At 40.5% G+C, this 21105-nt stretch overlaps 2 protein-coding genes across 19 annotated transcripts; both read left to right on the top strand.

Annotated features, from left to right (window-relative positions):
- Window positions 1-1032: 1032 nt before the first annotated feature.
- babam1 (BRISC and BRCA1 A complex member 1) lies at window positions 1033-10845 on the top strand. 18 transcript variants are annotated; one of them, XR_009129772.1, is made up of 11 exons: window positions 1033-1167; window positions 1604-2064; window positions 3944-4002; window positions 4080-4200; window positions 4284-4362; window positions 4447-4471; window positions 4548-4677; window positions 5484-5570; window positions 6205-8325; window positions 8392-8435; window positions 8736-10845. XR_009129772.1 is itself a non-coding variant. In XM_058072360.1 (9 exons), the coding sequence occupies exons 2-9, from the start codon at window positions 1618-1620 to the stop codon at window positions 6403-6405; spliced, it is 1149 nt and encodes a 382-aa protein (XP_057928343.1). In that variant the 5' UTR covers window positions 1033-1167; window positions 1604-1617; the 3' UTR covers window positions 6406-10845. The 18 variants fall into 18 exon arrangements, 1 of the variants encoding a protein (XP_057928343.1); XR_009129775.1 differs by having other exon boundaries at window positions 9276-10845; XR_009129778.1 differs by lacking the exon at window positions 8392-8435 and having other exon boundaries at window positions 8736-8796; window positions 9276-10845.
- Window positions 10846-11132: 287 nt separating this feature from the next.
- On the top strand, window positions 11133-19891 carry plvapb (plasmalemma vesicle associated protein b). Its single transcript, XM_058072354.1, has 9 exons — window positions 11133-11557; window positions 11688-11864; window positions 12304-12397; window positions 13378-13579; window positions 13675-13894; window positions 17441-17590; window positions 17660-17776; window positions 18665-18760; window positions 18833-19891. The coding sequence occupies exons 1-9, from the start codon at window positions 11354-11356 to the stop codon at window positions 18839-18841; spliced, it is 1269 nt and encodes a 422-aa protein (XP_057928337.1). The 5' UTR covers window positions 11133-11353; the 3' UTR covers window positions 18842-19891.
- The last annotated feature ends 1214 nt before the right edge of the window (window positions 19892-21105 follow it).

The raw sequence follows: 21105 nt of genomic DNA on the forward strand, positions 1-21105 counted from the left end.
TTCACCCTTCGGCCATCTCTGTGTGGAGTTTGCTGTGTGGGTTTTCTCCGGGTACTCCGGTTTCCTCCCACATTCCAAAAACATGCTAGGTTAATTGGCGACTCCAAATTGTCCATAGGTATGAATGTGAGTGTGAATGGTTGTTTGTCTATATGTGCCCTGTGATTGGCTGGCCACCAGTCCAGGGTGTACCCTGCCTCTCGTCCGAAGACAGCTGGGATAGGCTCCAGCACCCCCGCGACCCTCTTGAGAAAAAAGCGGTAGAAAATGAATGAATGAATGAATGAATATTCTCGGCTGCACGGCGGTCGAGTGGTTAGCGCGCAGACCTCACAGCTAGGAGAACCTAGTTCTCCAGTCCAGGGTGTACCCCGCCTCTCACCCGAAGACAGCAGGGATAGGCTCCAGCAACCCTCGTGAGAATAAGCGGTAGAAAATGAATGAATGAATGTATGAATAATATAATAATAATAAATATAATTAATAATAATAAAATAAAATAAAATAAAATGCCTATTTTTACAGTATATAGTAATCATAAAATACTAAATATAGTCATTGTATCATGTGTCAATGCATTTGTTGCTTTTGTTTTCACAGTTGTCAGTGTACTATGCTTATTTATTTGCCAAATTTGCCACCTTTAGATCGATACTATCGATGTTTGTATCGATCTGCACACTCCATCCCAACATTGTTTATACTATTTGTCCTCAGCAGGACACATATACACTAAATGTCATTCACACTCACATCAACAACGATTATATTATTATTTATTATTAAGGTCTTGGAGTTATTGTGGTTGCTAATATTGACTGCTTTTCCTAGCCAAAATAACCGCAATATTGTAAAACCATCTCAAAGTGGTTGTATGTTTTTGAAAACTACACTCAAATTACGTTCGGTATGGTTGTTATGTTATTACTATTATTATTTTAATTGTTCATTGCGTCTACTTGTCATTTTCAAAACTTGAGAAAAGAAACATTGGATGTTTACGATGTTCTCCGTAAAAAAACTACACTACCCACTATACTGTTCGCACATGACGTCATTTCCGGTAAGGAAGTCAAAAACAAACGCTAGCCAGTAGGCGGTATTTTGGGCGATTTTCAATGAGTTTTACCACTAATAAGTCCTAATTTCTTCGTAGCCGTAAATAAGGTACGTTTACTCGTTTTTTCTAAGGCAAAAGAGTTGTTGTACTGTATCAGTTTTGCTCTAAAAGTCCGAGTAAGGTTGGCTAATGGCTAAGTGCTCGGTTAGCTTCTGCCTTTATTTACAGGCTACAGCTTCCTTGTGTGCTTTTCAGATCGAATATGCAGCCTAATAGTATTTTGAGGATGAACTGTATAGCATAAAACTTTCCGAGAGAGCTTTACGCATTTATTTTGGTTAAGTCATTTAGCCACAAGTGGGATAAAATATCAGAAACAGCTCTCAGTATGGTGCTGTGCAGTTTCACACCACTACAGTAATGATAAGCATGTTGTAAAATGTTAATAGAAATGAAAATGTGTGTATGTGTTGATGCCTGTGTGGAAAAACATAAAAAAATGGACCCCCTGCATTATTTAATTAGGTTTCCCATTTTTCCTAGCAAACTGTGTATCTATGGAGACACCTGAGCCCGGCCCAGCAGATGGAGAGGAGCGCCTGGTGGATCTGCGACCACGAACCCGTTCCAACCCCGAAGGCGCCGAGGACCGCCGCGGCAGCACCGGTAGCCTCGGAGGCGGCGGGAACCCCAGTCTGTCACAACCGGCTGTCGGCAGCCGCGTTGAGGGTGAAGGCGAGGCCTCGACCAGTGACAGTCCCCCGAGTTCCACCACTACAAGCATCTCCACAGCCGTAGCTCAGACTGTGACCCCTGTGGCTGCTACTGCTGCTACAGCCGCCTCCGCTGCTGCTGCTACACCGATGCAGCTTGTTGCTGCTGCTGCTGCTACAGCCAAGGAGAGACCGAAGCCCACGCAACAGCAGCCCCCGCTGTCGACCCCTGTACCTCCACCAGCAGAGTACCAAATTCGAGTTCCTCGTGTCAACTGTCCAGAAAAAGTGGTAGGCTCACGCGGTACATTTGGTATAAATGGTATAATATATTATAACTTTAGACCAGGCGGCACGGTGGTCGAGTGGTTAGCGCACAGACCTCACAGCTAGGAGACCAGGGTTCAATTCTACCCTCGGCCATCTCTGTGTGGAGTTTGCTGTGTGGGTTTTCTCCGGGTTTCCTCCTACATTCCAAAAACATGCTAGGTTAATTGTCCATAGGTATGAATGTGAGTGTGAATGGTTGTTTGTCTATATGTGCCCTGTGATTGGCTGTCCAGAGTGTACCCCGCCTCTGACCCAAAGACAGCTGGGATAGGCTCCAGCACCCCCCGTGACCCTTGTGAGGAAAAGCGGTAGAAAATGAATGAATGAACTTTCAGCCACAAAATAAGAAAGCGGGAAGGAAAACTTAGCTCCCTGATTAGCGCATTAGTGTTTGCGTAATTGAACAACACAACCAATGTTGTAATGCCAGTACAGCCAATATAACAACATCTGAGCAGTGCCGTCAACATTTTACTACTCATTATACTTCAAATACAGCTAGCATCTTGTGGAGTTAATAAAACCCACATCAGGAGTTTGCCTACAGCCATAGCTGTTAATGCTATTATTTGTTTGGTTTATAGACAACGCACCCGGCAACTATAGGTTGTTAATTGAATCATTTGCGATATTTAAATCCTGACTACAGCACGGCGGTAGAGTGGTTAGCGCGCAGACCTCACAGCTAGGAGACCCGAGTTCAATTCCACCCTCGGCCATATCTGTGTGGAGTTTGCATGTTCTCCCCGTGCATGCGTGGAATCCGGTTTCCTCCCACATTCCAAAAACATGCTAGGTTAATTGGTGACTCCAAATTGTCCATAGGTATGAATGTGAGTGCTATTTGTGGATAATGGCTCTCACTGTGGTTTGCTGGAGTCCCAGGGATGTAGAAATGGCTTTATAATCTTTTTAAATACTGATAAGAGGTCAATTAATATGTTATGGTTCCAAAGGGGGCGGCATGGCGGTCGAGTGGTTGGCTCGCAGACCTCAAAGCTAGGAGACCAGGGTTCAATTCCACTCTCGGCCATCTCTGTGTGGAGTTTGCATGTTCTCCCCGTGCACGCGTGGGTTTTCTCCGGGTACTCCGGTTTCCTCCCACATTCCAAAAACATGCTAGGTTAATTGGCGACTCCAAATTGTCCATAGGTATGAATGTGAGTGCTATTTATGGATAATGGCTCTCACTGTGGTTTGCTGGAGTCCCAGAGATGTAGAAATGGCTTTATAATCTTTTTAAATACTGATAAGAGGTCAATTAATATGTTATGGTTCCAAAGGGGGCGGCATGGCGGTCGAGTGGTTAGCTCGCAGACCTCAAAGCTAGGAGACCAGGGTTCAATTCCAGTCTCGGTCATCTCTGTGTGGAGTTTGCATGTTCTCCCCGTGCATGCGTGGGTTTTCTCCGGGTACTCCGGTTTCCTCCCACATTCCAAAAACATGCTAGGTTAATTAGCGACTCCAAATTGTCCATAGGTATGAATGTGAGTGTGAATGGTTGTTTGTCTATATGTGCCCTGTGATTGGCTGGCCACCAGTCCAGGGTGTACCCCGCCTCTCGGCCGAAGACAGCTGAAGTAGGCTCCAGCAGTACACACATTTTTGTTAGAAAATGAATGAATATTTTTTTAATCATTTTTATTTATTATTATATTTTTTTATTTTTATTTATTGTGGTTAGAGCAGAGAACCTGTTTAAGACCTTCAAAGGCCTCTCGCCCAAAAACAGCTGGGATAGGCTCCAGCACCCCCCACGACCCTCGTGAGGAAAAAGCAGTAGAAAATGAATGAATGAATGAATGAAATCCTGACTAGCACCTTCTGTTCTTTCCGACAGATCATCTGCTTGGACCTTTCTGAGGAGATGTGTCTACCAAAGCTGGAATCTTTTAATGGGTATGCTTCTTCTGTAGTTCCTCCCCGCCACTCCGGAGAACATGTCACGTCGTTACAATATGCGTGTTTCTCTCCAGGTCTAAAACAAATGCCCTTAACATTTCCCAGAAGATGATTGAGATGTTTGTGAGAACTAAGCACAAGATTGACAAAAGGCATGAGTTTGCTCTGGTGGTGGTCAATGATGACGCTCTGTGGGTGAGTGAGGCACACTTTTGATGGACGGTATTTTACGTAACATCTTTATGGAATGTTCTCCTTTTTGCGTGCATTCGTCTCAGCTGTCAGGCTTCACCTCTGACCCCAGGGAGCTGTGCAGCTGTTTGTACGACTTGGAGACCAATGTGTGCGAGACCTTCAGTATCCTTTCATTCACAATCCATTCATAAAAAAAAGGCTTATAAGTTGGTGGTTTATAGTTTTATCCTGAGCTGTCCTCTGCAGACCTGGAAGATCTTCTCAATGTCATGTACGTACTTTGTCTTCTACGTCATGTCCTAAAGAATTCTATACGAAGGTGGTTGACTGAGGTGTCCATTTGACAGTCGTCAGAAGATCGAGCTGCCATTGATGGAGAATGTTCAGACCATCCCACCTCCTTACGTGGTGCGGACCGTGCTCATCTACAGCCGCCATGCTGGACAGCTACAGCTCAGCCCCTCTGAGGCCGTCGGAGTAAGTCTGCAAACTTCTTTTGCTCACAGACGCTTTATGCCAGTGGTCTCCAAAGTGCGGCACTTGGTACAAATAACATCAAGCAAACACATTTTTTGAAAGGCACAAATGTTGATACTTAGTCTTTAATATATGTATATCATTTTTTAGCCTTTTTATGTTTTTTTTTTTTTTTTTTTTTTTTACAAAATTCAAAAAAATATATAAAAAATATCAAAGCGTCTCCCGCATCTTTTAATTTTTTCAGTATGCAGCCCTTGGTGGAAAAAGTTTGGCTAACCGTGCTTAAAGCAAACTGCAGTAATCCCTTTTCCTTTAGTGCAATTAAGTGGTTCCAGACTTGACCATGGGTTTCTGACAAGTAGGAATCCTTCTTTATAAATGGAATATTTTGCATAAAAAACTTTTTACAACTCTCTAAATATGTTTTTATTTTTATTTTTAGAGCCTTCTAGACAAGAAATAACACCCCTATAGTCACCTTTACGCTGGTATATTTCCCAATATGGTAGACCTAATTTAAGAAAAAACATTTAAGACATAAAAAAGGCTAATTCTCATGTGTGTGAATGAATGAATGTTTACAATCTGGTTAACATTAAAGCTCTCTAGACATGAAATAACACCCCTATAGTCGCCTTTACCCAACAAGTTTTTTTTTGTCGTTATTACCGTATATATATTTGTGCTGTTGATTTACGTCGGAATGAGTGGCCTTTGGTCGTGTAGTTCAGACTTTTGTGCAGCTCTTTAACATCTGACACAACATCAACTCAACATGCATCTTTTTATGTGTCGGCCTTCAGAAAATGCTGCAGTCTCCGTATTTCTTCTTTGACGTGGTCTACCTACACAATGGGGTGGAAGATCAGGGGGAGGAGACCAGCTGGCGGGTAAGTAGAGCGTTTTTAAAAAAATATTTTTATTGATCATACTAGCATCATATTAGCATCCTAGAAGGGAATGTAAATGCAGTAAATAATAATAATAATTATAATAATAATCAGTAAATAAATAAACCGCACAATAAATAAAAACAAACATAATTTTGCCGGGGTCTAGTGGTTAGCGCGTAGACCTCACAGCTAGGAGACCAGGGTTCAATTCCACCCTCGGGCATCTCTGTGCATGCGTGGGTTTTCTCCGGGTGCTCCGGTTTGCTCCCACATTCCAAAAACATGCTAGGTTAATTAGCGACTCCAAATTGTCCATAGGTATGAATGTGAGTGTGAATGGTTGTTTGTCTATATGTGCCCTGTGATTGGCTGGCGACCAGTCCAGGGTGTACCCCGCCTCTCGCCCAAAGACAGCTGGGATAGGCTCCAGCATTCCCCGCGACCCTTGTGAGGATAAAGCGGTAGAAAAATGAATGAATGAATAATTTTGCCGGACTCAATATATTGACATGTGCATCCGTATTTGTTTTCCTTCTCGCTCTCGAACAAACAAACTTCGGGTTCACTCCGAAGTCTGCCTCTTTTTTTTTTAATGCTTCCATTCTCCATTGACTGCTTGTTTTGTTTCCAGGACAACTACACCGCTTTCTGCAACCTCGACTCAAAAGGCATGGGTTATCGTTTTGAGGTTTCCCTGAGCGGCCCCGCCATTGAGCTGCACAACTGCATGGCCAAACTTCTGGCTCACCCTCTGCAGAGACCTTTCCAGAGCCACGCGTCCTACAGCCTCCTGGAGGGGGACGAGGTGCAGGACGTGGAAGCCACAGTCTAAGTAGGGGACTTCATTCTGTGGCGTTTAAACGCACACTTTGTACATTAATAGACCAGCACTTGGATTGTCCAAATACAGGTAGTTTTCTATTATCTTTTAAGATTTGATTATGATTGAGGACTGGCTAATATTTAAGAAATAAAAAAAAAGGTTACGGTAACATCAAGATGGCACCTCGTTCCATATGTACAAACAAAGAAGTGAACTTGTTGCATACTTTCTGTGTGGAATATTTATTTTATTTGGTCATCTGCACCTTTGCTGTCTATTATATTCATTTAGTTATGTGAGTAGGATGGGGAAGACCCATGAAAAGTGTTCTAGAGGACATGCAAGTGGAGGAAGGACAAAGGAAGATGCAAACGACCAAAGAGTGATGGAAATAGGTAAATCCACCGTGCTGACGCCTACTGGGACAAGCTGATAGTAGAAGAAGCCAACTCAAAAGGCTACATTTTTACAAACTAATGAGATCTAACACAAAACTTAATTAAAAAATCTGCTTTGACATAATAATAATAATAATGTACGTTCATTGTTCTTGTGTACAACTGCACTGTGTCATGCTCCGTTAGCTTGCACGCATGTAGTACAGTTCCACACCGGTGTAAATTACAATCAATTAAAATCTTAAATTCGTTTTTGAAAGGTATTCAAAAATGTACTAAAGTCGCTGTTATTTAAAACAAACGCATAAACATCAGTTTTGCCTGGAAATTATTATTTTTGTTTGTTTTTTAGAACGCTATATACAAAACGGAACCATAGTACCCGAGCAGCCAAACAGCCCGGTCAGAATTTATCGAGCACAACCAGCTAGCCGCGAACTAGCTAGCTAGCTAGCCAGCGAGCCTCCGATTTTCTTTTGTATCTTTTGGACTCTTTTCCAGTATGGCTTGAATTGTATTCTATATTATTTCAAAATGTCTTATATTTGAATTTGTTGTACCCTGAATCCTACTTTTTTTGACAAAGGTAGACCGTTAAATGTGTACTGTTATACACAAAACGGAACCATAGTACCCGAGCAGTCAAACAGCCCGGTCAGAATGTATCGAGCACAACCAGCTAGCCGCGAGCTAGCTAGCTAGCCAGCGAGCCTCCGATTTTCTTTTGTGTCTTTTGGACTCTTTTTTTCAGTATGACTTGTTTTGTATTCTATATTATTTCAAAATGTCTTATATTTGAATTTCTTGTACCCTGAATCCTACTTTTTTTTTTTTTTTTACAAAAGTAGACCGTTAAATATGTACTGTTATACACAAAACGGAACCATAGTACCCGAGCAGCCAAACAGCCCGGTCAGAATTTATCGAGCACAACCAGCTAGCCGCGAACTAGCTAGCTAGCCAGCGAGCCTCCGATTTTCTTTTGTGTTTCTTTTTTACTCTTTTTTTTCAGTATGGCTTGAATTGTATTCTATATTATTTCAAAATGTCTTATATTTGAATTTCTTGAACCCTGAATCCTACTTTTTTGACAAACGTAGACCGTTAAATATGTACTGTTATACACAAAACGGAACCATAGTACCCGAGCAGCCAAACAGCCCGGTCAGAATTTATCGAGCACAACCAGCTAGCCGCGAACTAGCTAGCTAGCCAGCGAGCCTCCGATTTTCTTTTGTGTTTCTTTTTTACTCTTTTTTTTCAGTATGGCTTGAATTGTATTCTATATTATTTCAAAATGTCTTATATTTGAATTTCTTGAACCCTGAATCCTACTTTTTTTGACAAAAGTAGACCGTTAAATATGTACTGTTATATACTGTTATAATATGCTATCTGTTTAAATATGTTTTTGTGTGCTTTCTATATAGTTGCCAGGAGGTGGCAGCATTTATCTCGGCTAGAAATGAGAACGACAGTTAAAAAAAAAAAGTACTGTAGATTCAACATTCTACGTGGATGCTACTTTAACGTAAGTCTACTATCTTAAAATGAATATTGAACCTTTTGTAACTTTCACACGTCACCATTCTGTCAGATGATTGAATGAAATGATGGCGACCTGGATTGAAGTTATTGAAGGTATTGAAGTTATCTCTTATCCACTTATGGTGTGAATATTACTCCAGTGCTAAAGACATATGTCTCCTGTGTCCTGTTTAGTTATCTAAAGTAGTCTATTTGTCTTAACCTTCAAACATGAGGTTTCCTGTTTTGGATCCAACGTCTGTCTACACTTGATAGTTACTCACTTTCTGTCACTCACAGGCATTCATAATTGAGGTTTTTTCCCCAGGCAGGGAATGTTGTTAGTGAGACAATAGGGAGCAGGAAAGCTCGGGGCCCTGAAGACCTTTCCCCTTTTCCACCCTGCCCCTGCAGTGTCGGCTTGTCCTCACGTCATCGCTGCAGATAACAGCGTGCAGGAGGGCCCGGAGACTCTGTATGTACTGCAGGGAGAATTTGTTATTCCCTCATCCCTGAAGAATGACAGCTCCCTATTGTTTTCATTCCTTCTCTCCTCCGCTGCCGTGACTCCTTTCCGTGCTTGCTTGGGACAGGATATGCGTTTTCTTATTTTGTTTCTACGGTCTGGGCGGTGTGATAGTGGTCATACAAAGGTGACATCGGTACCAGCAATGACTTTCTTAAACTCTGGACCCCCGTTGGTTAAGGTCAATCATTTAATGTGGCTGTTTTCCTATTTTCTTTCCAGTGTAAAATTCCATGTGTAACTTGACAGTCTCACAAAAATGTCAGGTTTTCTTACTGTATGTGTTATGAATGCTTTTTATATTTTAAGAGCACAACTATATGTGCCACTAATACCTAATTTCAGTAAAATGTAGTAAAATACTTACTTATATTTACCTTCAAAGCCATAAGCAATAATACATATCCATCTTCTACCGCTTATCTGAGGTCGGGTCGGGAAGAAGGGACTCCCAGACTTCCATCTCCTCGGCAACTTCGTCCAGCTCCTCCCGGCGGATTCTGAGGCGTTCCCACACCAGTTGAGAGACATGTCCATGCAAAGTGTCCTGGGTCTTCCCCAAGGCCTCCTACCGGTCGCACGTGCCCTGAACACCTCCCCGTGGAGGGGGCTTCTCAGCTTATCTCTAAGGGCGAGCCCTGCCACTTTATGGATCTTATGGATCTTGTCCCTGGTCATGACCATAGGTGAGGTATAAGAACGGAGACCGATCGGTAAATTGAGAGATCTTCACCACAACAGACCGATGCAGACGCCATACCAGTTGGAACACCTGTTCCGTCCAAGACCCCCTTACCTCAAATAAGCATTTGAGGGCAATATTGGCTTCCCTTCCTTGTCCCTCTGCAACAAAACAGCCTCTAATGCTTTGAATGATTGATGACCAGCTTTTTCAGTTAACACAAATGAGTCGTTTTTTGAGATATAGCTACAAACCTTTTGAATTTTATTCATTCATTCATTTTCTACCACTTATCCTCACAACCATTCACACTCACATTCATACCTATGGACAATTTGGAGTCGCCAATTAGCCTAGTAGGAGACCAGGGTTCAATTCCACCCTCGGCCATCTCTGTGTGGAGTTTGCATGTTCTCCCCGTGCATGCGTGTTTTTTCTCCGGATACTCCCGTTTCCTCCCAAATTCCAAAAATTGAATTGTTGTTTGTCTATATGTGCCCTGTGATTGACTGGCGACCAGTCCAGGGTGTACCCCGCCTCTCGCCTGAAGACAGCTGGGATAGGCTCCAGCACACCCACAACAGTATCACTCGGATACTGTGAACATCCAGCAGCAACACAACATTTTGGCATGACTACTATTTTGATACTACTATTTTGACTACTACTGAACCAGGGCTGCAAAGCAGCCCGGTGGTTAGCACACTGGCTTCACAGCTAGGAGACCCGAGTTCAATCCCACCCTCGGCCATCTCTGTGTGGAGTTTGCATGTTCTCCCCATGCATGCGTGGGTTTTCTCCGGGTACTCCGGTTTCCTCCCACATTCCAAAAACATGCTAGGTTAATTAGCGACTCCAAATTGTCCATAGGTATGAATGTGAGTGTGAATGGTTGTTTGTCTAATGGTTGTTTCCGCCCAAATTCCAAAAACATGCATGAATTGTTGTTTGTATATATGTGCCCTGTGATTGGCTGGCGACAAGTCCAGGGTGTACCCCGCCTCTCACCTGAAGACAGCTGGGATAGGCTCCAGCACCCCCTGCGGTAGAAAATGAATGAATTAACCTAGCATGTTTTTGGAATGTGGGAGGAAACCGGAGTACCCGGATGCACGGGGAGAACATGCAAACTCCACACAGAGATGGCTGAGGGTGGAATCGAACTTGGGTCTCTTAGCTGTGTGGCCTGAGTGCTAAACACTTTTCCGCCATGCAGCTTGCATTGTATTTTAGTGATTAAAAACAACAAGTGGATTGTGGATTATCACAATTTATTAGCATTATACTGAATATTAAATATGTCTTTTATGTTTTTACTCCAATGGCCTATATTATTCATCATGTAAGAAGGCACAGCTCACTATTCCCAAGAATGTATTCTATTCGGAATGTTTTTCCTGTCTACTGACAATGGGCATCTAAAACCAAGGTTGATTGACAGTATGCATGCTACATTTTCCATTCGCATCTATTTTTGTAGTAATGGCTGCAAGTGTGAGTTGGTGAGGCTACTGGAGGCTGTAAATGTGACAGAGGTCGATCAGGAGGTGGGGGGGGGGGGGGGGGGGGGGGTAAGAGGGCGGTATGTGAGGTGAGGGCTGGGCCAACATGGAGTGGAAGTGTGCCCCCCCCCGGCAGCATTTATAAACATGGCCCCACTCGTCTCCTCACACTCTTTGTTTACATTACATACACTCTTGGTTCTCTCATAAGACCCACTTCAACCCCCCCTGAGTCTCCACTTCAGGTTTCTGCAGGTGCCTCCAAAAAATCTTCCTGTTTAGATCTTCCAAAGCGCTTGCCACCATTTCACCCCCAAACGTCATGTACAGCTCCAGCTACTCCCGGGCCAAGTTTGGCCTGGAAGCAAGGGAGCCTCTGCACAAACCGAAGGGGAAGAGCTGCGGATACTACTGGAGGATCGTGTTCTTCTTCTCCTCACTCATCCAGTCCCTCATCATCGTGAGCTTGGTGCTCTTCCTCATCTACGGGCAACCTGAGAAGTCAGCCGAGGAGAAAAGAGTGAAGGTGGGTGATATTTAACGACTACATTTGACCTTTTTTCCCGTCCGTTCCTGGAGCCAACCTACGATCCAGCATCCTCCATCTTTTAATATCATTCCTGTCAGTGAGACTCCTGCCTTGCTCTCTCGTGCAGGAGCTGCAGCTGGCTTTAAACACACTAAGCGAGAACAACTTCCAGCTGACAAAAGAGAAAGGAGAGCTGAGAGTTCAACTCGGGGCTCGCTCGGCTGAGAAAGCTGGTCTGGAGAAAGAACTGGAGAAGCTCAAGACTCAGGCCAACAGTACAGAGACGGAACTAAGAACGAAATTAGTAAGTGGCTTCATCATTATCGATATTGACCAATATTAATGGTAATGGTTTTATTTCATTTGAACGTGCATCAGATTACAATTGAATGCATCACATAATCAGTTCACAGTTCCACATGTCCAAAAGGAGTAGGAAGAAGCAAAGCTTATTAAATCCTACCCCTCCATCTGGTACTTTTACAATCAGTAACTGTTACATTTGTTCACTTCCTGCTTTCTGTAATACAGTTTTTTGTTTTTATTTTGTAATTTTTTGTCCCGTACCGAAGTACAAGGTGATATGAGCATCCAATGCCATAATGGGTACCATAGTAAGTGTCAATATAGTGATATATATAGCACATCATGACTGGTTCAAGACTCTTCATCCTTGTATTTAGCAAACATCAACTGCTATTAATTCAGCACCTTGTTATTTTTATTTTTTTTGCATTTTATAGGCAAACTGTGAGAGGCAGATTGTGACAACACGGAGCACGGTGGTGCGATGTCCCACTCCACCCATTCCGCAACCTGCTGTGGTCAATAATGGAAGTATGTATTGCAGTAGTCTATGACAAATTAGCTAATAGTTTAGCAACAATTCATGATGAGAACCATGGATGCAAATGGCTACCACAGATTAAGAAGCCATTATCGCGAGGGTCACGTGGGGGTGCTGGAGCCTATCCCAGCTGTCTTCGAGCGAGAGTCGGGGTACACCCTGGACTGGTGGCCAGCCAATCACAGGGCACATATAGACAAACAACCATTCACACTCACATTCATACCTATGGACAATTTGGAGTCGCCAATTAACCTAGCATGTTTTTGGAATGTGGGAGGAAACCGGAGTACCCGGAAAAAACCCATGCATGCACAGGGAGAACATGCCAACTCCACACAGAGATGGCCGAGGGTGGAATTGAACCCTGGTCTCCTAGCTGTGAGGTCTGCGTGCTAACCACTATACTGCCGTGCCGCCCCATTCTAAAATTAATTCATTCATTTTCTACCGCTATTTCCTCACGAGGTGCTGGAGCCTATCCCAGCTGTCTTCGGGCGAGAGGCGGGGTACACCCTGGACTGGTGGCCAGCCAATCACAGGGCACATATAGACAAACAACCATTCACACTCACATTCATACCTATGGACAATTTGGAGTCGCTAATTAACCTAGCATGTTTTTGGAATGTGGGAGGAAACCGGAGTACCCGGAGAAAACCCACGCATGCACGGGGAGAACATGCAAACTCCACACAGAGATTGCCGAGGGTGGAATTGAACTCCGGTCTCCTAACTGTGAGGCATGCACGCTAACCACTCGACCACCGTGCAGCCTAAGAAGCCGTTAGTTATTTACTAATATGAAAATGAATATAGAAGTGCATTGGGAAAAAAAGTGCTTGGAAAACCTGGAAAATGACGGACCAATTTTCCAGTCGAAGAAAGTATACGTGAAAGTAAAGTGATGCTTGGTGGATTTTATTCCCTTAAAAGTTAAATAATGGCTGCTGTTGTGTGATCTCTGCAGACGAGCTGAGAACTTTGCAGAACCTCAACGCTCAACAGAAAGCCATGATAGATCTCATCGAGGCCAACTTCACCCAGATGGTCCACTTCCTGAGTCAGGCCAGGGACAACGCCCTTAGAGACAGAGACGTCCATCACCAGGATGCCATCGGTCTTCGGAGACAAAACACCATGTTGGAACAGCAGCTCACCACATACACCAGGTACCGTGTGTGTGTGTGTGTGTGTGTGTGTGTGTGTGTGTGTGTGTGTGTGTGTGTGTACCATAACAGTAATAAAAACATTGTGTTTGGACCAGGAAATGCAAAGAGGACTTTGCTCAATCTTTGGACGGGATCCAGACGGTGACCAGGGATTTCCTGAACAAAATCAACAACCTGTTCCCCCACCAGATGACCTTTCACCTCACCTGCGAGAGCCAGCAGGAGCAAATGGAGAAGATAAGAAGCAGCTGCACGAACCTGTCCCGAGACGTGGAGAATAAGTTTCAGCTGTATTTGGACAATGTGGGAAACAAGGTGAGTGCGTGGAAAACGTTTTTTTTCTGTGATGTGTGGTCTCGAAACTATCAAGGGCTTGGACAGTACGACTATGTTGCTACAAACAGTCCTGTGTCAGGGATTACGGTGCATTCGAGTGCGAGAAAAGGACTTAATATGAGCTAGCTAACAACGGACGTCATGGGAAATACTTATTAGCCCTCACAAAAAATTCCATTAAATGCCAACAGTGTTCCATTTACATAACTGACATTTTTATTGATGATATTTTTATTGATGATATTTTTATTTTTATTTTTATTTTTATTTTTATTTTTATTTTTATTTTTATTTTTATTTTTATTTTTATTTTTATTTTTATTTTTATTTTTATTGTAGCTGCTAACATGAAAAACGGAAAAACAGCATGTAAATCAAAACCATTAGAGTTTTTTTAGAGGGCTTAAATGATGGGCAAAATCCCTCCAAAAAGTGCAGTTCCCCTTTAAATTTACATAACTGACTTGTATATTAATCAAGCTACAGCAATTATATTATTAATTAATTCATTAAATTTTAACATTATTATTATTGCTGTTGTTGTAGCTGCTAACATGTAAAACGAAAGATGATCACAGCATGTAAATCAAACCAATATTTTTTTTAGAGGGCTTAAATGATGGGCAAAATCCCCCCAAAAAGTGGAGTTCCCCTTTAAATTTACATAACTGACTTGTATATTAATCAAGCTACAGCTATTATTATTATTATTATTATCATTATTATTATTATTATTATTGTTGTTGTTGTAGCTGCTAACATGAAAAACGAAAGATGATGACAGCATGTAAATCAAACCATTAGAGGGTTTTTTTAGAGGGCTTAAATGATGGGCAAAATCCCCCCAAAAAGTGGAGTTCCCCTTTAAATTTACATAACTGACTTGTATATTAATCAAGCTACAGCTATTATTATTATTATTATTATTATTATTATTATTATTATTATTATTATTATTATTGTAGCTGCTAACCTGAAAAACGAAAGATGATCACAGTATGTAAATCAAACCATTAGAGGTTTTTTTTTTAGAGGGCTTAAATACGTGTGTCCCGATGACATGCATTGTTAACCAGCTCATATTAACTCGTTTTCTCTGTTATAATGCACAGAAAAGGGAAAAAATATGTGCTCATGTTTCACACAAGGATTGTGAATGATGGGCAAAATCCCCCCCAAAAAGTGGAGTTCCCCTTTAAATTTACATAACTGACTTGTATATTAATCAAGCTACAGCTATTATTATTATTATTATCATCATTATTATTATTATTATTATTATTGTTGTTGTTGTAGCTGCTAACATGTAAAACGAAAGATGATGACAGCATGTAAATCAAACCATTAGAGGGTTTTTTTAGAGGGCTTAAATGATGGGCAAAATCCCCCCAAAAAGTGGAGTTCCCCTTTAAATTTACATAACTGACTTGTATATTAGTCAAGCTACAGCTATTATTATTATTATTATTATTATTATTGTAGCTGCTAACCTGAAAAACGAAAGATGATCACAGCATGTAAATCAAACCATTAGAGGTTTTTTTTTTAGAGGGCTTAAATACGTGTGTCCCGATGACATGCATTGTTAACCAGCTCATATTAACTCGTTTTCTCTGTTATAATGCACAGAAAAGGGAAAAAATATGTGCTCATGTTTCACACAAGGATTGTGAATGATGGGCAAAATCCCCCCCAAAAAGTGGAGTTCCCCTTTAAATTTACATAACTGACTTGTATATTAATCAAGCTACAGCTATTATTATTATTATTATCATCATTATTATTATTATTATTATTATTGTTGTTGTTGTAGCTGCTAACATGTAAAACGAAAGATGATGACAGCATGTAAATCAAACCATTAGAGGGTTTTTTTAGAGGGCTTAAATGATGGGCAAAATCCCCCCAAAAAGTGGAGTTCCCCTTTAAATTTACATAACTGACTTGTATATTAGTCAAGCTACAGCTATTATTATTATTATTATTATTATTATTGTAGCTGCTAACCTGAAAAACGAAAGATGATCACAGTATGTAAATCAAACCATTAGAGGTTTTTTTTTTAGAGGGCTTAAATACGTGTGTCCCGATGACATGCATTGTTAACCAGCTCATATTAACTCGTTTTCTCTGTTATAATGCACAGAAAAGGGAAAAAATATGTGCTCATGTTTCACACAAGGATTGTGAATGATGGGCAAAATCCCCCCCAAAAAGTGGAGTTCCCCTTTAAATTTACATAACTGACTTGTATATTAATCAAGCTACGTTTATGTTTATGTTTATGTTTATGTTTATGTTTATGTTTATGTTTATTTTTATTTTTGGGTACATCACATTTTTGGGTCCAGATGTTCAGTGGTACAGCTCATATTTGACTATCACATATTTATAAGCCATATTTATTGCCGACTTAACGGCTTGTTTTGGGAGAAAAATACGCCACTGTTTGTTTTTTATGCTGAAATGTTCACTTTCATAATTCATTTAGTTTGTAGTAAAAAAGTCAGGAAGCACTAGTAGTAAATTTGTTGCTATCATGTATAGCAGTGATTCTCCATTTGTGAGTTTCCAGTCATTTTTCTTACTTTTTAATTTGTGGTTTTAATTATCGGTCCGACATAAGCATAAAAATGTAGGGTTTTTTTCAATCATGAAAACTGATATTTAAAAAATGCTTTACATTGTTTAATGTTTACATTACACATATCGGTATCGACTGAAATCGGTATCGGAAATTGGACAATATTGGCATATCTTTTTTTTTATTTACAATATTTTTTTAAATTTTTTATGAGTTACTGAATAATTTTTTTATGAGCTGTAAACTCATTAAGAATTTTTTTTAAATATTTCACCGTGTGTGTACTGATGACCAATGTGGGTGGCCGCTTGTTTGTCCCACAACCAAACCAGTTAAAAACCACTGATCTATAGCACAAACCAGTATGAATGTAAACAGTGTCAAACTTGTCCCTCGCTACACTGCAGTTTTTCGCAAATTAATCAATTAATAAATGATCGTTGTTTTATGGTTTACTATGGCATATTTCAAAAAAATATAAAAATACAAGTTATGTGTAGTAGTCCGGTCACTAGGTGTCAGTAATGTTACATTGATTAGACATGATGTGAAAAAGAGTGAAAAAAATTATCCTCTCGTTGTGTGTGGAAGTGGTAAATGTTTGGCTTCTTACATTGTCCTTCTTCACCGATCCATTCGGAACACTTTCTTATGTTAAGAACAAGCAAATTGGAAGCTCATTAGTTAGCGGAGATGCAGTAGCCTGCGCATTGGTGTTGCGCAATGTTTGGGGGGGGGCGGCGTGGCTCAGCTGGTAGTGGGTTCGATCCTCCGTCCTGCTGTGATCATGTTGAAGTATCCTTGGGTGTAACCAATGTGGTGTAAACAAAAAATAATAGTGTAAAGGTGGTTATAGGGGTGTTAGTTCATATCTAGAGAGCTCTAATCATGGTAAAAAAAAAACAAGGGATGACTGAACATGTATGTAATCCTTCTTACAGGTGGCTCAGATTCAAGCCCTGTCCAGTCGTCTGGAGGTACAGCACTCGCACTTGACCTTGGACCTGCAGCGGTGCGAACACAACCGCAGCGAGACGCTGGCCGAGACCGGCAAGCAGCTCCAACTCAAGCAGAGGACCCACGACGAGAAGGTTCTTCCCAACACATCCCGGTTTATCTGTTAGTTCCGCTGTATGCTAACACATGTTCATCCGCTCAAGATGGAGAAACTGCTGATTGAGCAGAGTCGGCTGAGAGAACAGAAAAAACTGCAAGAAGAGACTTTGGCCCTGAGGGAAAAGGAGCTGCAGACCCTGAGGGCATCGCCCAATTGTAAGGTATGCCACCTTCAGCTGACCCGCGCCTCCTCCGTTCGGGGAAGCGGGTGCATGACACCGTGGAGGTTATGTGCCGAGTCAGCATTTAGTGGAATTTGAGCGCAGCAGAAGCAGGAAGGATGGCCGTCCGAGATAACAAAAGCCCCAGAGTTGTCAAGGGCTTGGATGGTACGACTATGTTGCTACAAACAGTCCTGTGTCAGGGATTACGGTGCATTCGAGTGCCAGTAAAGGACTTAATATGAGCTAGCTAACAACGGACGTCATGGGAAATACTTATTAGCCCTCACAAAAAAATTCCATAAAATGCCAACAGTGTTCCATTTACATAACTGACATTTTAATTTAATTTAATTTAATTTAATTTAATTTAATTTAATTTAATTTAATTTAATTTAATTTAATTTAATTTAATTTAATTTAATTTAATTTTTATTTTATTTTTTTATTTTTTTTATTGTAGCTGCTAACATGAAAAACGGAAAAACAGCATGTAAATCAAAACCTTTTTTAGAGGGCTTAAATGATGGGCAAAATCCCCCCAAAAAGTGGAGTTCCCCTTTAAATTTACATAACTGACCTGTATATTAATCAAGCTACAGCTATTATTATTATTATTATTATTATTATTGTAGCTGCTAACATGAAAAACGAAAGATGATCACAGCATGTAAATCAAACCATTATTTTTTTTAGAGGGCTTAAATGATGGGCAAAATCCCTCCCAAAAAGTGGAGTTCCCCTTTAAATGTACATAACTGACTTGTATATTAATCAAGATACAGCTATTATAATAATAATAATAATAATAATAATAATAATAATTATTATTATTATTATTATTATTATTGTAGCTGCTAGCATGTTTCATAAAGTCATATTCCGTAGGTTGGTGTGTTGAAACCTGGCGGAATGCCGGCGTTCCCACAGCAGAACCGGCAAAGCGCAGCCGTCGGAGTTCCGAGCATCGGCAGAACACAGACGGTAATTTAGATTCAAACCACACGCCATCTACACGTTTATGTGAGATTCATTTTTAAACTTTTTCACTTCCAGGTGAGATGAAACGATACGTGGAATACTGGAATCAGCGGAAGACAAAAAAACTGTGACTCATAAAAAGTATTCGGCATTTCGGGCAAACCTAACTTCTGTTACTGTTTCAGTACTTTTTATGTATTTTGTTATGCAACAAACGGCACAAAAGTCGGCTTGTTGCAAAATTGGGACAAGTTTCCTCCCACATTCCAAAAACATGCTAGGTTAATTGGCGACTCCAAATTATCCATAGGTATGAATGTGAGTGTGAATGGTTGTTTGTCTATATGTGCCCTGTGATTGGCTGGCCACCAGTCCAGGGTGTACCCCGACTCTCGTCCGAAGACAGCTGGGATAGGCTCCAGCACCCCCGTGACCCTCGTGAGGATAAGCGGTAGAAAATGGATGAATGAATGAATGAGTTCTCCTCCTATTTTGTGTGGAAGTGGTAACTTTTTGGCTTCTTATTTTGTCTTTCCCCACACTCGGCCATCTCTGTGTGGAGTTTGCATGTTCTCCTCGTGCATGCGTGGGTTTTCTCCGGGTACTCCGGTTTCCTCCCACATTCCAAAAACATGCTAGGTTAATTAGCGACTCCAAATTGTCCATAGGTATGAATGTGAGTGTGAATGGTTGTTTGTCTATATGTGCCCTGTGATTGGCTGGCCACCAGTCCAGGGTGTACCCCGCCTCTCTTGCCCAAGGACAGCTGGGATAGGCTCCAGTGTATTGACTAGTATGTATTGACTAGTTTGTTACATGCAATACTGTACAAAAAAAAACGAAGTCGAAAATACTAAAGCTGGTGCGTACAAAAAAAAACTACATATTTTTTCACCCGAAAGCTGAATATCGCTAACCTTTTCTGTGTCTGACATATCAACACACAGTAAAACTTGTAAATATATCGATTCACGCTCACTCTTTCATTCATTCTCACTTGGCTTTTTATTGATCAATCTTAAATGTTTCTGTATGTCAACTTTATGTAAAAACATGACAAAGACACTGGTGTAAATATTTCTATAAAGGAGATTTGCATTGTAATAAATTAAATGAACCACTAACCGTCTTGTTTGTGTTTCATGGAATTAGCAAGGTTTATGTCTCCTTTGGACCTCCATTCTTATTCCCCCGACCAACTTCAGTGTGTTCAGTAAGTCAACGTACACTTTACGTATACGTAACGTATACTTTATGTACAAACGCATTGAGACGATAAATAGGCAGTAATTAGGATTAAGATTCATGCCCCTTTTTATAATATTCCACTGTCCATACGCACCAAACTATTATGCAAACTCAAGTTTTATTGCTTCCCTTTCCTTTTATAAACACACAATGTTTGGAAGACACGGCTCAGTACTTTGCATACAATGTGACTTGTAATGGATAAATAATAACCGTTATCCTGTTAACGTTAACAAAGTATTCCGTGGGACACAGGGGAACACTTACAATACCGTATATGACCTGGACATATTTTTTTGGACCCCTGCTACTTGACAATAAGGAGTAGAGTAAACGCAGCCCACAGTCAAATACTACAACCACTGGACAAAAACGACAGCACGGAATGTAGCAAATAAGTCAACACACGACCAGAGGTGGAGAAAATCAGCTCAAGTAAGTCTCGAGTCATGAAGAAGTGTCTTGGAAAATAAACACTCCATACTTTCTACTGCTCTCTGGTATTACTATATCTCACGTACTGTGTGGAAATATGGGGAAATGACTTTAAAGGTACATTTCACTCACTAACAGTGCTACAGAACAGGTCTAACACTGCTAACAGTGCTACAGAACAGGTCCGTTAAGATCATCATCAAGATCATTATATATAATTATTATATTATATATAATAATATATTAATTATATAATTAAAAAAATATAATTCTACTTTTTTTGTTTTACCATAAGTGTCAATATATGAGTCAAAAAAATAAAAAGTATTAAAAAAAAGTTTTTGTTTTGTGATAAAAGTGTTAATATATAAGTCATACTATTACAAGGTTGTTAGATTTTCAAAATATAAAAAAAATGTTTTGTTTGATTTACGACAAAAGTGTCAATCTATAAGTCATACTATTACAAGGTTGCTAGATTTTCAAAATATTATTTTTTTTGTTTTACGATAAAAGTGTCAATATATAAGTCATACTATTACAAGGTTGCTAGATTTTCAAAATATAAAAAAATATTTTTTATGATAAAAGGGTCAACATAGAAGTCATACGATTACAAGGTTGCTAGATTTTCAAAATATTAAATTTTTTTTGTTTGTTTTACG

The sequence above is a fragment of the Doryrhamphus excisus genome, chromosome 5 (assembly GCF_030265055.1).
Source record: "Doryrhamphus excisus isolate RoL2022-K1 chromosome 5, RoL_Dexc_1.0, whole genome shotgun sequence".
Taxonomy (NCBI): Eukaryota; Metazoa; Chordata; class Actinopteri; order Syngnathiformes; family Syngnathidae; genus Doryrhamphus; species Doryrhamphus excisus.